Source organism: Calidris pugnax, unplaced genomic scaffold (assembly GCF_001431845.1).
Source record: "Calidris pugnax isolate Ruff unplaced genomic scaffold, ASM143184v1 scaffold547, whole genome shotgun sequence".
Classification (NCBI taxonomy): Eukaryota; Metazoa; Chordata; class Aves; order Charadriiformes; family Scolopacidae; genus Calidris; species Calidris pugnax.
Window position 1 is genome coordinate 168,970 of NW_015091267.1, and position 15,713 is coordinate 184,682.

At 37.7% G+C, this 15,713-nt stretch overlaps 1 protein-coding gene across 1 annotated transcript in view; it reads right to left on the reverse strand.

Annotated features, from left to right (window-relative positions):
* Positions 1 to 1,048: 1,048 nt before the first annotated feature.
* BDP1 (B double prime 1, subunit of RNA polymerase III transcription initiation factor IIIB) overlaps positions 1,049 to 15,713 on the reverse strand; it is a gene marked incomplete at its 5' end in the record, with an annotated part of 51,215 nt that continues 36,550 nt past the window's right edge. Inside the window, 12 exons of the mRNA XM_014960544.1 lie at positions 1,049 to 3,469; positions 3,831 to 4,071; positions 5,595 to 5,871; positions 6,752 to 6,794; positions 7,693 to 7,909; positions 9,003 to 9,189; positions 10,706 to 10,766; positions 11,888 to 12,068; positions 12,652 to 12,793; positions 13,435 to 13,586; positions 14,583 to 14,814; positions 15,481 to 15,564. Of these exons, the coding sequence (XP_014816030.1) occupies positions 3,341 to 3,469; positions 3,831 to 4,071; positions 5,595 to 5,871; positions 6,752 to 6,794; positions 7,693 to 7,909; positions 9,003 to 9,189; positions 10,706 to 10,766; positions 11,888 to 12,068; positions 12,652 to 12,793; positions 13,435 to 13,586; positions 14,583 to 14,814; positions 15,481 to 15,564 (1,946 nt within the window). The remainder of the gene's footprint in view (positions 3,470 to 3,830; positions 4,072 to 5,594; positions 5,872 to 6,751; positions 6,795 to 7,692; positions 7,910 to 9,002; positions 9,190 to 10,705; positions 10,767 to 11,887; positions 12,069 to 12,651; positions 12,794 to 13,434; positions 13,587 to 14,582; positions 14,815 to 15,480; positions 15,565 to 15,713) is intronic.

Below are 15,713 nucleotides of genomic sequence, written 5' to 3' on the forward strand. Positions count from 1 at the left end.
TCCCGGGCCCACCGCCCCCCGCCGCCACTCCCCTCGCCGTAGCCAATGGGCAGAGCGCGGCCCGGGCGGCGGGGCCCGGGCAGGGCCGGGCCGGGCCGGAGCGTCCTTGCCCGGGCCCCGCCCTGCCTGTTACTTCAGGGATTAAACTCCTAAAACGAGGAGAAAAACAAAGAAAAACCCCAAATAAAACAACCCCAGCTCTTTCCAGTTACAGATCGGGCCGCAACTGCGCGCCCCGTTGGTCCCCGCGGCCCTCGGTGCAAGGTAATTCTTTTAAAGAACTCTTTGGGAAAAAAAAAAAAAATTAAAAAAAAAATCACGGGCAGGGTTACACACTTGTGCAACCCAGAAAAACCCTTGGCCTTCTTAGCAAAATGCTTTGTCATTAAATACAGAGATGCTACGGGTGGAGATTTATTTTTTTTGTAAATCTTGTCAGAAAGCTTTGCCATTTTCCAGCATCCCAGTTTTAAGTAAAGCTACAGCATGAAGGCTCCGGGGAGACCTCACAGCAGTGTTCCAGTATCTGAAGGGAGCCTACAGGAGAGCTGAGAGGGACTCTTTGTTGGGAAGTGTAGTGACAGGACAAGGGGTAATGGTTTTAAAGTGGAAGAGGGGAGATTTAGATTAGATATTAGGAAGAAATTCTTTACTGTGAGGGTGGTGAGACACTGGAACAGGTTGCCCAGAGAAGCTGTGGATGCCCCATCCCTGGAAGTGTTCAAGGCCAGGCTGGATGGGGCTTTGAGCAACCTGCTCTAGTGGGAGGTGTCCCTGCCCAGGGCAAGGGGGGTTGGAACTAAATGATCTTTAAGGTCCCTTCCAGCCCAAACCATTTTATGATTCTGTGATTTACAGAGAGGTAACACTGGGAGGTCAGATAGCAAATAAATTAAGCCCAACCCCCCCCAGGCAGCAGCAGAGCCCCTCTGAGCACAGGGCTGCCTGTGCACATCCCAGTGCCGCAGCCACATCCAGCCCACACTCCCTACTACACCTGCGAGCAGTTAGAAATGGCAGCTGATATTCCAAAAAACGGAAACGCAGGTAATATAAAATAATTTATTCACATAATTTACATATAGAATATGACTACTTTCTTTGAAACAGAAAGCTTATACGCGATGATACAGGGTGCCGGACAACTCTTAAGCAAAGCAGTCTTATGCCGCATCTTTGTAAAAACGCTAAACTAACAGGCCTTGAGATTTCACCTATCTTTTCTTACATCCTTCACCATTATAAAACTTTCATACACAAAACAGAACACAAAGTTGTCTTGTCTCTATCCAAATTAAATTTGCTCGTTAAAAAAAAGTCGTCTAACAAAGTGCATGTGATTTACTGCAGGGAAAAAATGTGTAGCCCCAATTAACAAGGTAGATAAGGCACCTTAAATCTTAATAATGAAATAGTTGGGTGGTTTTTTTCACTTGTAATATGAATGCAAGCTAAAATGTATGCAACTAATTGCAGAATGGTTATTGCCTCAGAAAATACTTAGGGCAATTATTTTATAGCCACTCCCCACAAATCTGTTTTTAGGCTCTATCAGTGCAAGTGATTTAAACATGCCATGTGTATCAGGAACTAAACACTTGCATACATAAAATAGTATCTACAAGATAAACAATGCATGGAGCTTTATGTATAGGTTAATCTATTTCATAAGGTTTACGGTAAGACAATATTTAGATAAACATTTCAAGTTAAATGGATTAGGCAAAGCACTAATCAGAAACTGCTGTTGGTGATGGGATTTCGGAGGGGTTCTGGGGGAAAGGGGAGCTGACAGAATGCTTTCAAGTTACTTGACACTGGGACTGTTGGTCCCTTAACATCACCTCAAGAAGATGCTGCTGCTAGCGACATTTTGATTGACAGAGGGCTGCTAACATAGCAATTTGCAGTAACAGTAGCTTTTAAGTGTATTTTTCCTTATTGACAAAATTTTAAAGGCTCCTTCAGAAGCCTTGCCAATAGCTTCTGAAAAGGCAAACATTCTCAAGCTGCATCGAGTATTTCAAAATTAACTAGATACTTATATGAAAATATTTGCCAGTAAATGATTATCCAAGTCCAAAGCTAAGACAGATTTCTTGAGAGCATAACAGTATCATTTAAACATCAGTTTCACTTTCATAATAAATAATTTGTTTTGCAAAAGTACCTGATGGAATTAAGTAACAGGAGAAAAATTTAGAGTACTTAAATCTACACAGTCATTTTTGTGTAATAAGGAGTTTCAGAATAAATATTGAATCTTTCTGTGACCACCTGGCTCTGAGACTGTGTGAACTTTGTTACCTCATCAAGACAATCTTCTTGATCAGGCACATAAAAAATTAGACTAAAATCTAAAGCTACACCAGCATTTTATAGCGAGTTACAGTACAAGTAGACATGCAACATGAGGAAAACAATTAAAATTCAGCTGCTTCAAAGTAGCAAATCCCCCAAGCAACCACATTGTATAGTCATGGTTTAAAAATTCAGTCTCTTTGTGCTACTTTGCACCAGGAAAACCACAGAAGTCAGCAGAGATACAAACATCTACATGTAAAACCAAAGAAAAGAAATGGTACATATCCCCTTGTTTTCAAATTTAAAAGGAAATTAGCATTTGCACTAGTAAACATTAACCTCTTCCTCCTACTTCAATAAGACAGTTGTAAAGATTAACACTGTGTAGCATCTTTTAGTAAATTGTGTTTTTTCAGTTGTTCTCAATACATTTTTAAGGAACTTTTCAGGCTAGGATCTTTTAATTTTTGTAATCAAAAGCTCTTACAAAAATATGTCATTTGGAGATGCTAATACAAATACCTGCAGCACTGAACATAGCTATGTATTTACTACATTACTTCCAGTATTTGTGTTCCTATCTACAGAGATTACATAAAAGGTTCATTCCTCCTACTAACACACTGATGTAACATACTTCACAAAAAGAAGTAAAGAACTTGTATAACCTGTACCACAAGCCTTAGCATTAAAATTCAAAAGGATACTTGTCACAAGATTAAGCATTTTTTCATTGCACTTTTCTGTAAGATAGTCACGCATCCATTATCGGCACCTAAACAAGGAAACTATAAGCCAGCAGCTGCTCATCTGGTCCAGTGACATCCATGTAGCGGTTCAGATGTCAACATTTTAAAAGTATCCAGGTCACTTCAGAAGGAATCTGTTTCATCTTTATGGAATTTATTAACAACAGCTTGGCTGATAGTAAATGTCGCATAATGAACATCAGAAAAAATCAGAACTTTTAAAAAATACTCTTCTTCCTTTGTTGCACTATACTGTCAGATCCCAGTTTTTTTATAAAGCCAATTTGCTATTCTGAATCATCCACTTCCATAAATATGTCACTGAAAAAATACTCAGAGATTCTGGTTGGCTCCTCTTCCTTCTCTTGATCTTCAACACAAAGGGGTGGCTTCTCCAGTGGCTCAGTACTTGCAACCTAATAGAAAAAGAAAAGGCTGCTCATTGTCTCAAGTCTCAAACAAGAAAGCCTCAACTTGTTTCTTTGTATATGTGTATGTGTGTATGTGTGTATATATATATATGCACTTCTGCTTCCAATTTAGATAAGTTAAGACAAAAAAATCAGTTTACTGAAAATGGGAAACAAATAGATACAAGTGCAGAGAAAAAACAGTTTAGTTCCCTTATCAGTTTCCTAGACATGTACAAGTCAGGAGTTATTTGCTGGAGCAGTGACATCTCTCAAAACATGAGCGCTATATGCCCACTCCTGAAACAACTACCTCATTGTTCTTCACATCTCAAAAACTGAAGGGCATTCAGAAGTAAACACATACCGTAACTGCAGCATCAGCAGCTACATTCTTATACTCCACGGATGATGGTGTGCTTGTAGAAGGAAGGGAACAAGATTTCCCATCATCTTTAGTGGATGGAGGGGGCTTTTTCAGACTTCGCTTTGGAGTCACAATCCGAGGCTTTTGGATCTTCCCTCTATTCCCTTTGGTATCTTCTGCAGATTCAGAGCTACTTTTTTTGCAAATTAAAGATAAAAATCCCAATGGTTTTCGTCCACCCCTGTTCAAAACAAATACAGTCCAGATGTCATAGATTTGCTCCACAAAGGAAGATGTAAATTATATTACAGCAGTCCAATTCATTACACTGGAAACAAACACACTCCTCCAAGATCTATGAAAATTCTAACCAAAAAAAAAAAAAAAAAAAGAAAAAAAAAAACCAAAACAGCGAATGTTTTAAAAAATATTCTGCTGCAGAATTCGTAGTGTACAAACACGTCTATGAGGCTCCTCGCTCCATAAACAGCCTCAATGAAGTTTAGTGACAAATATTAAAAATATTGGTCATTTCCCTTCAAATAACATTCCCAAGACACTTATAAAAAAAAAAAAAAAAAAAAAAAAGAGAAAGGCTTTTGTATTATTCAATATTCTGGCACAAGAGTTTTTCAAAGAGTTACAGAGACTCTTGACAATCTCCAACTCTGAGAACAGGAACCTACTATTTTCTACTAAACCAGAGCCTGTAAAAAGCTAGCATTATCTTCACAAAGAGATCTGTCTCTTTGTATTATTCCAAGAAGAACAGATACATACTCCTAAAGAATGAACTGAAAAGAACATCCTCCATGTAATCAATGGAAAAAGAAATGTCATTCCCAAGAATGGGGTCACAGAAGACACAGAAAGAAGGCTATCTGTTGCAGGGTTTCAGCCTGTTAACAGTGTCACACCTAGTACCACTGAAGTTATAGAAGTCAAAGGGATGAGGGAGGTACAGAGAGTATCAACTTTTCATGTTAAGAGTTTACAATTTAGAAAGTAAACTTTAAGGCAAGGATTCTGATGTTAATGCATCATTACCCAATTGCTGTGGGTGGCCCAGGTACAAATAACCAGTTTTGGTACTCAGACAAGCATAATGAAAGAGGAGACAAGAGGATCAGAAGAGATCAGCAGGACACACAATCAAAATCAGTGCGTGCAAGAACAATAGAGACCAGGAACTCAAGCACTTAAACTTTATAGAGAGGTATACTAAAAAAATCCACAGTCAGATGGATAGATAAGAGGAATATCCTCTGAGCTGTCAAGACTGAAACTCCTTTAGGGAAATGACATATCTTAAGTTAGTCCTAAAAATCCAGTGTGCTGCGTACTATACCAGTACCAAATCTTATTGGCAGAAGGACAAAAATCAAAACAAGTGGATGGATGTATATATCACAACATTAGACTGACTAAGGAAAACGACAATTACCCTAAATCTGTATCATAGCCAACAGATATCTGTCTCACAAGAGGCATCTATCAGTGTCTAAACAGACACATCATACATCAGTAGTGTCTCTTGGTCAATCTGCTCATGTAATGAATAATATAATTCAAATTTCAAAACAGACAGTTTGATCCTTTCTAATTTGCTGAAGAGGACAGATGCTGTAACTTTGAGCCATGCAGGGCTCAAACAATGGTACTGCCCTTCTTGTAATACTAAGTGGAAAGAGGATATAAAACACTCAATATGGAAACAAGGTCTTTTTTACAGGAAAGGCTGACAGAATGTTATTGCGTAAATACCTGAGTAATGGAGTTTTTGCAGATGATGCCAGGCTTCCAGTAAGTTCCAATTGTCCAGATTCATGCGCATCCCCCTGTTTTCCTTGTCCACTTATTTCTGCTTTGCTATTAGAGGTTAATCTGGGCATCACCTCCTCTTCCTGTTCGGTTGCCAAATTCTCAAGTGGTGCTTTCCCTAAGTTCTCCAAAGTCTCAAGCTGGATTCTCTCAGCAAGTGGTGACAAAGACGCAGACACCAACTTGGAGGCTGAAGCCTCTGTTTTTTGGAAAGGATTCTCTGTAAAAGGAGTTGTGAGTTATTCAAGGACTTGTTACTTCAGTGATAACACAACAGCCCAAAAGATGCATGTGATGTTAAGATGACTTGCACCATTACAAAGGAAGGGCTGAAATTTTGTTCATTTTTCTTTTGTCATTTTATTTTTTGAGGTCATCACTAAGAATTGGAAGTTCACAGTCTACTTTTAAAGTCTGTAAGATCTTAACACGTTATGGGGGAAAGCTGGAAAAGCTAGTAGAAGTGTGAGTTTTACTGCACAACCATCCCCATCCTTTACAGCACACTACAGAACTTAGTCAAATCATTTAGCTATTTAAACTTCCACCATTTCCTTTTAAAGTCATTTTCAGGGCCGAAAAGTAGCTCTCCAAACCCTTCACAGGCTCAGATCGCTGAAGACTGTGTTGTCAGCAACTCTACTTTCCCTCTGATTGTTCAGAGGCAAATTAAGTTTTCAGTCAATTACACTGTGCATGTGTTTTTTTAAAAGAGAAATACAAAATAAATAAAAAAAATTGTGCATAGTATGGTCAAAGTACAAATTCATACCTTTGGTTACTACTGCTCTCTAACAGGTAGAAATATTTGCTTAAGAAAAGGTATTATGTTTAGTCCAAAAAACCTCCCAAATTTCATAAATAGACTAGCTATACCAATGTTTTTAGGCCCGTTATCAAATTAACAGGCAGTTATGTAACCCAACACATTCAGCTTATAGCAGAAAACATGGAACAGTGGTACTAGGCTACTACTGGGAAACTGTTTCTACTTTTTTGTCACATAGCCTCAGACAGGACTATAAAGGACGACAACAAGTATTGGTGTATCATGCATTTACATTCATTATACTTTGTTTTACAAGTTAAAGTTTACCTACCAGAAGCTACCACTGGATCATTTGTGGATTTAATTGAATAAACCTGCATTTAGAACAGAAAGAAAAAAAGAAGTTATTTCTTTATTTCTCTCAATATAGAAGAGATAATGAAAGTTGATAAAGACATATCATGCATGTACACGTCTAAGAACACTCAGTGATACATCTTCAGTACAGTATTATTCATCACTTAACTCATTTCCTTAGCAGGCTTCTCAAGGTGTTCTTATGGCAAATGACTCAAGGATGTCAACATGAGAGGTCAAAGAAGAGAACTGTTATCCAAACCTTCCTAGAAAAGCTCTCTGAATCATGTGGGGAATTACCACCCATTCCCTCACCCGGACACACTACACAATCTTAGCCTACTCACAGAAATGAATGGTAGTCACTGCCACAAGCTTGATCACATTCTAAAAGCACAGACGGAAGCTGGAAACATGCTGGGCAGTTTTAATTTGCAGCTTGTTCTTTTAAACTACTACCTGCTATGTTAAAAAACTGTATGAATATCTCTAACAACTTCTTTGTGTAACAGACACCATGAGGAATCATAACATCGTTCAGTGACCCTAGACAGTCTGCCAGTCATCCAGTATACAGCCAGAGTTTTCCCTCCCACAATGTCACTGCCAGAAACGCTGGGGTGCATGAACCAAATAAGACATATTACCAGTCTGCCTACTAGGAAGCCTAATAAGAAAAACACTAAGAGCCTACAGATTGTCAAAAAAAATTAATACTAAATCAACAGCCCAAAAATTTTTGTAGAACTCTAAATAAAAAGCAATCTATGGGTGTTGATTTTCTTTGTAAGTTGTACAGGCTGTATGTTTTTAAGCAATTGACACTGCTAAACAATAAATGTAATTAAAATGCTCTATTACATGTTATGCATCTACACTATGCATAAAGACTCACTTACCAAACTACCATCTCACCTTATAAGTGGTTTCCAAGTTACCTTCTGCTACAACATCAGACCGAGTTTTCTTGGCAGGAGGAGAATAATTTTCTTCAAGCTCAGCAGCTGATCTTTTTTGAGTTGTCTGCAAATTTGGAATGGGCTCTAATGATGCACTCTCTAGTTGTTTGGTTTCCATACTGCTGTTTAAAGGTGCAGCAAATTCTTCAGCTGCAGTTGTCAAGGATCCAATACTGTTTATATATAAAGTCATTATTGTGATACTACAAGAGGCCAAAATTTACTTTGTATAACATTTCTGTATGGAAATTACACATGGATCTATCGTGATACTCTTTCTTACTTAACATCAATATTAACTTCAAATGTACTGTTTACTACCAAGAAACATTTTGCTGTGCAATCTTAAGTCAGATAATTGAGATTTTATAGTCATAATTGAATCTAGTTACTTTAGAAACAGTTCTATTTGAACGCCAGTTGATATTTTCATAAAATATAAAAATATGTCAACTGATTAGCTGCCCTAGAAAATCCTAAAATACAGTATTATTTATACACACAACTGGCTCTCCATCTCCACATCCTCACGCCCTTCCACCCCCACAGTATGATCTCAAAAGACAGCATGACATCTAGGGAAGCATCAGAGACTCGGAAAATAGGGCAAAGCAGTACAGGACAGCAAGACAGAAGATGTACCCTAACTCTGCCTGTCAGCAGTTCTGTCTACCATCAGTGGTTCCACAAGAGTTAGAATTCTTACATTGTGTAGCCAAAATTAACCCAAAGACCTATCCTTTCAACAGCTAAGGGAATGACATTAAGATCTGATGTCACAGGGCAAGGTCCTCCACAGTGCTGTGGAATTGCATCACACCTCTAGTTATGATCTGAGGACTTACATTAATATAGTAATATTTTTTTCACAACTTTGCAACACTTCCTATTCTTCAGAATGTCTTTTTCCTTTGATTGTTGGTTTTTTTCATTAAATGAATTAGTTTTCATTCAAAGTGTCCATGGCAGAATAGACTCAGGCTGGACAAATGACTTCTACTAAAAAGGAAGAGTTGCTCTAAAGGATAAATCAGAATTAAAGTTGACACCAAAATCTCAGCTACTAAAACTAACTTTAAACCACTAATGAGATCTTTCTCAAATCTGATTAGAGCACTTTTAACTTTCTAGGTTCTCTGACCGGTCTGCCAAAATTACTTCCTCCTGCATTTCTTCGTTTGAGAAATTGTAATCTGTAATGCATACTCAGGGAACAATCAAGGTTCACACAAAGTGTTTCACTTTGCTAAAAAACAAAGCATTTACCTCTCCACTTCAGTCACGCTTGTTTCACTTGTATTTATTGGGCTGATAAGTATTGGGGCTGGTAGTAACGGCTGTGAAGTTTGTTCCAGCAAAGCAGACGCATCAAAATCTTTTGAGTCAGCTGGGATTTCCACCAACGTTAAAATGAACGTCTGTTCTTCCTCTGGACATCTATGTTCATTGTTCACTAGTATAATTTTTTTCAGGGAAATAAAGAAATAACAAAACTTTATTAGTCAAGTTTGAAATTACACTGTTCTCTTCATGCCCTTCCCACCTTAAGTAATTGTATTTTAGGCACTCATTTCTCCATGGAAAAAGGCATTGAGGATATTCTTGAGACAATATGCTTCCTTGCATCTTAGATGAGATACGCATCGTCACCCCCTGGAGCCTATTCACTGCAGTGGAGTCCTGATTACCATTCAGAATGAAGAATATTAAAAATGCCTAGTAGCGATGGAGCTTTCTAAATGGGTGCTCTAGCATTAAAGAACAATTTGCAGTTTAATAATCTTGTGTAGTTGTGGCCAAATGGTCCTCTGTTTTTAATTGCAACTGTCAGGTAATATGAGGTACTTTAAATGGCAGAAGTCTACTGTTTTGATGGCAAACACAAGGATTTTTCCCCTCACTGTGGACTTGCAGAAGAGACCTGAGAAGAATATAAATAATTTAGTCAACAGACAGACATGAACAGATAACTGCCAACTGCTATCCATTAGAATGAATTTAAGGAGAGAACATTTGTAAAGTTTTCAAAAGATGGAAAACAACAGTGCTGCTCCATTGCTCTCATTCTTGATGAAATAAAGCTGCTGTTATTCCAACCTCAACTCACGGGGGTTCTTTATCTAATTAAAGATGATTTAAGATGCTCTGTCCCAAGATCCTTGCAATAACAGAGCATAACAACAGACATCTAAGAAATATTAGCCCTATCTTTTGCACATGCTCAGGAGTTACAACTTTGGACTGCAGTTTCCATGTGAAGTAAGTATTCTTGGCTTCTGACACAGTGATTTTCCTGTACCTGAGACAAGTATTGGTTCCAAATCAGCTCCAGTTCAATTTGTTGTAGGGAAAAGCAGCCATCACCCTCAAACGCTTCATCACATCAAATCAGTTAGGTGTTAATCTGCTGACTCACTACAGCTAAAGAGGGAAGTCTGGTTGTTTTCTTCCCTTCCACTCTTCTCCTTTCTGCCCTGCGCCATACTTGCACAGTCCAGCCCTCTTACTCACACGACTCTGACACTGGCATTCACTTGACACCTTCATGAGCCCCTATAGCTCAACTAAGCCAGTGGAAAACCACACAGGTTCTCTCCCTTTGTCACATTCAATTTTTGATGAATAAATGAGTCAGAAACTCATAAAAGGCTCTAACAACTGCTAAATATAGCACCAGGTAAACAGCAGAAGCTCACAGTGGGGAGGAGAGAGCAAGAAGTTTCCCTTCCACTGATATGTAAACTTAATGAAGCGCCATTCAAAAAGTTCCCAAGTCTAGTTTCTCTTAATGAAATGTAATGTTAGGGAGGGGAATGGCACTGCGCTGTGGGTCATTATTTTTGTTAATGAAATAGACTGATTAATTGTGTCAATGAAAGCATTTTAATTTTTTTTTTATTCATCTTTGTGTAACTGCAAGATTCAAAACTGTGGACTTTTGCTAACTTAAGAGTACTAGCACACCATACCTGAAGTCTCTTCTGTGCTGCTGACACATTGCTGTTGAGAATCCTGGGCATAAGCTTCCTTCTAGAAATAACACATTTGAAATAAAACAAGTTAATAAATCCAATAAATAACTATAGAAAACAGGGAAGAAACAAAGCAAAGAGCCAAAAAATCTAATCACATCATTATAATTGCATTTTGTCAGCTTCTACTTCTAGTTATCCTAAGTTAAACACTTGGGCAATATAAAATTTATATGCAGCTCATTGCCTGTATTGATGGTTTGTCAAAATAAATTTATACTTCCTACAGCACAACTCTGTCAGAGATGACTCATGTAATAAATTGCTCAGTGGCACTAAGAACACAAATTCCTCCTACCATTACAAACCCACAGAGTGCCAAAGAAAAACAAACTCTACAACTCACCTCTCCCTTCCCTTTTATGTATGGCATGTACCTTTGCTAAAACCAGGAATACTCTCCACTGCAAGTTGCCTGTTCTCATACTCTCTGCCAGTCCTGTAAGAGTCAAATCCTTCTTCTACCTTGTTCTAACATGAGATCAGCCTTGACACATCAACAGGTTGCACTGGGGAAACAAGCTACTACCCCTCAGCTGTTCAACTGTAACTGCAAGTATATTGATCTCAGGCAACACTAGAAAACCTGAGGAAACTCAGAATGAACCTTTCTCCCATGAAGAAATAAGATACCCAAACCACTGCAAAGAAATGGATGTGAAAGACACTCTTTGGCCCTGATAATATACATGTAAACCACTTTATTGGGTTTTGAAAATAGGAAACAGTATAGCAAAGGAAGAAGTTTGTTTTAAACAAAGGAAATGAAGATGACAATGAAATTGCTGTGCCCGGCAGTGACATTTTAATTTAATTTCAATTTAAACAGATATAACAGTACGAAGTCAGACTGAGTAAATACACGAATCCTAGGTAACTTCTTCCATCAAAACTCTTTAAAAACAATGTTCAAATTATCTCTTATTGCTGAAATGCTATAAACTGATGCTTGCAAAGATTAAGCTTGTCTGAAGATGAGGTTTGGTTATACCTTTGCAAAAAAGAAAGTTTTGTTCACCAGCTGAAGTACCAGGTCTTTAAAATGGCTGAGTACTTTCACACTGAAACCCTTTTCCTTTACAGAGTTTCAGAAACTGGGCACTAAATTAAGATCTTTACCTGAGTGAAGTTCATTGTGCATCTATTGTCCTCAGGAAGACAAGGATTTTGCTCAGGAAGTCCATCCACAGAACTTTGACTTGGATAATCCTCTAGTCCAATGTGAGATTTTTCAGACTTTGGTGATGCAGTTACAGGTCTTAAATCCTCTGAATTTCCACAAGGATTTTTCATCTCTGTTCTGTAAGATATATATCTAGTTAATTTGAAATGAAATGAAGATACCTGTGCATGGCGTAAGTTCTGTATAATTATTTACTTAATATGAAGCTTATGTAGTGACAGAGAAACAGGGCATCTATTTAGAAAATACATCAGTCTACTAAGGAAAATGCATAACCTTTGAACAAGTCTACACAAAGCATTTCAGCAAAAAGCCTCCCCAACACCACTAATTGAGACTTTACTACTAAAAGCATGACCAAGCAGGAAGCCTTACAAGCTCGTTAACATTTCCAAATTGATCGACTCCTTAACATTTCCTTTCAGATGCAGTTTCATGGGAGACAACTAAGAAGCAAGGTAATTACTAAGTTCTGAAACAGCAAACATAAGTTAACTTTTTACCTCCAAAAGCTGTAGGACAACATGCAACAGAGAAAAATATTAAAAATAAGTCTAAACGGTACACATATGTGTGTAAACACATACAATGTCTGTAAGCACACTGCTTCCATCAAAGACACATACTACACATGCACATCAGCTACATATTTTAAAAGACTTTAGGAATAATGTCAATATTAATTGATGATTCTTCCTACCTCTCAGTTTTGTCTACTTGCTTGATAACTTCCATACTTGTAGTTGCAAAGTCATAAAGAACTGAAGAACCACCTGCAGCTGGTCTGAACTGTTCTAGTTCCACCTTTTGCATTTCTGCAGCATCTCTCTGAGTTGTAGACTCTAAGATATGTAAGAATAAAAATTAACATATTTTTTTCTGTATGTGTATGGGTGTATATGTACGCATATTATTTTTACATATAAGCATTTGTACATGGAGATGCATATACGTGGAGAAGCGTATAGATAAACACACAACAAAATTTCTAATGATTTTGCTGTATACATGTCTTATATCTCATCTTGCCTTTGGTATGTTGTACATTTTGCCAGTGACATGAAGATAATTCAGAATTTGAAGACCACGCCTTTTGGAACTATTTTAAGAATACCAAAACCAGTTCTGTATATCTACCCTTCTGGTTTTAATAGGAGGGTAAGACAGTAATAACAGAAAAATGTACACTGTATTGCACTGTATTTCTGCAATAGGCAGTCCAGTAATTTAAGGGCTTTCCAGGTAATTTAAGACCTGCACAGAAAAGTCTGCTATTGAGATTTCATTTAATTTTATGCCAAAAGGTATACCTATGTATAAAACTATACCATAAATGAATGCCGTACATTACAGTGGTGATGCATCATTTGTGAACATGAACAGAAACTGAAGACTTCTTTCAACTTAGTTTCATTTCATAGAGAGATGCGAATCCATGAGAAGAAATCGTTTTTCAGAACCCTAGGATAGGAAACAGGCTTACCAGTTTGAACTTGCTCCAGTTGTTCCACAGGTACATTGGCATTAACTGACTTTTGAATTATGTTTTCATTGGCCCTCAATACTCCAAGGTCTGGCTCAGACTCCAGGTGTCTGCCTCTTGTCAGTCTATTCACTGTAAGCAAAGAGCTATCACTGCAAGTAAAAAGGAAAAATGCCATCAATATACCTCTTGATTTTTGACAGTTAATTGTGAGATGAAATTAGTATTTCCAGCAAAAATCGCTGTGCAGAGAAGAGGTAAGAGAGATAGAGAAGATGAGATGATGAAGAGATGAAATACAGGCTGCATCTGGCAGAGGAAACAGAAGACTACCTGGAAGAACAAAAATAAAGATCATCTGGGAATCACAACAGAAACATCCTGTGTGAGGATGTTCTCAACCTACAGAAAAAAATGAATAATTGAAATATTTAAAGAACACAAGAAGATCAGAAATCTAACACTGATGACGTGGCAGTAAATTCTAATTAAGAATATAATAGAAGAACCACTGGAGTTAAAGTAAAATATCTTTGATTATAATTTTTCAGGGGAGTATAATCTGATAGTTTATCCAAGCAATCAACAAGTTAAATAGTCTTTCAAATAATAAAACTGAACACCAGCAGATTTTTCCTGAGGTGTTCATCAAGCTGTTTCAACATTCACAAATGTTTGAACAAAACTAAAAAACGTAATGCATTAAAAACCATAATGATAGATGATCAACTGGTTGCTCAACATCCCTTTGCCTAAATCAGTGATCTAGATCCCACAGCAGCAGTGACACTTAAGCAATTTGCCTTGGCCTGATTAGCTGCAAAGTACTTTGGGAAAATGAGCTTGGTAATTAAAAGGATCCGTACCACCTAACTTTGAATATTCCTTTCTCCCCCACCAGGGTAAACTTAACTTCAGGAGTGAAGAACAAGTTCCACATTCCCAAAATTATATACCAGTATCTCAAAAAAGCAATAAGAAAAAGACAAGAGGGGTTTTCCAGATTACATACCAAACTACATAATCTGAGAAACCTTTGCTAAAGCAAGAGTGCTTGCAATTCAATAAAAACGCCAGAAAGAACCTAGCAAAAGTAAGCAGTGTCAGAGGATCTCTCTCCCTAAAGAAAAATGAAGTAGTCATTTAACCTGGTATCTGTAGCACTTTTCTCAAAATATTCTTCAACACCTATTCTTGTGTCAGTGCTTTGATCCTCTACATTAATGTTGCTTCCATCCTCAGACAGGACCACTTCCTTGGCAGAAGTGTCTGAAGAAAGTAAGTACTGACTTGGAGTTGTATTTTGTTTGGAGTAGGTGTGGGTTACAAGGCTATTTGCCATGTCCAACTCATCTTGAGCAGGTAACACGTGTGTCCATTCTGGTTAAAACAATAAACAGAATAGAAAAGCATAATTTAGAAAACTCAGGTTGGGCACATACTTAAAGCTATTTTACAGATGTTCAAATTCAAACCTCATTTAACAAAGTCTGCATTCTCCAAAAGACGCAAATTCAAATCCCAGGTAAATACAGTCCTAAGATCACACTTCTGATAGTAAGAACGCAGAAACTAACATTCAACCAATGAAAGTAGATAATAGATTCTAACTAAAAGTCTATCAAATACTGTAATAAACCCACGTAATTTCAGGTTGTAGCTAGGTAGGCAGAAAGAGCTATGTTTCAGGTTAAAGGTATGAAAAGACCACTGATAGTTACAGTGATTTAAGCTTGATTGCTTTCTTTTGTCCAATTTATGTGACCAGATTAATTCAAACTTGTCCTTTCTAAAACAGGTCTCAAACACCTTTCTAGCACAGTGATGCACTTGGCAGTATCAGGTAAGATGCCTTGCTTTTTCCAGGCAACTTGCATTGCCTAGTCTCACTATGCATTACAATTCAGAAGGACTAAAGGCATAAAAAGACTCTTGACCTCCTGCTACGCAGCAGTATGTGGAAGAGCTTTGCAGCCACTGCTCCCTCTCTCCTTAGGTGGACCCTGAAAGTACAAGCAAGGCTTTGCCCCATAAATCAGATCATACCTTCACTGCTTGTTTTTAACTGGAACATTGGATCACCCATTGCAAGTAAAGTCATGGCAGCTTCAGTGCTTCCATCATTAATTCCTACAAAGTTGTTCACACACGTTAGAAGTCACAAGCACATTAACAGAAATCCAATTATCCATATTCAAAAAGCATTTGATACTATCATCAATATAGTGAAGTACATATTTTTTTAAATCATTGCCATTCATGGATCAGGATGCTTGTAG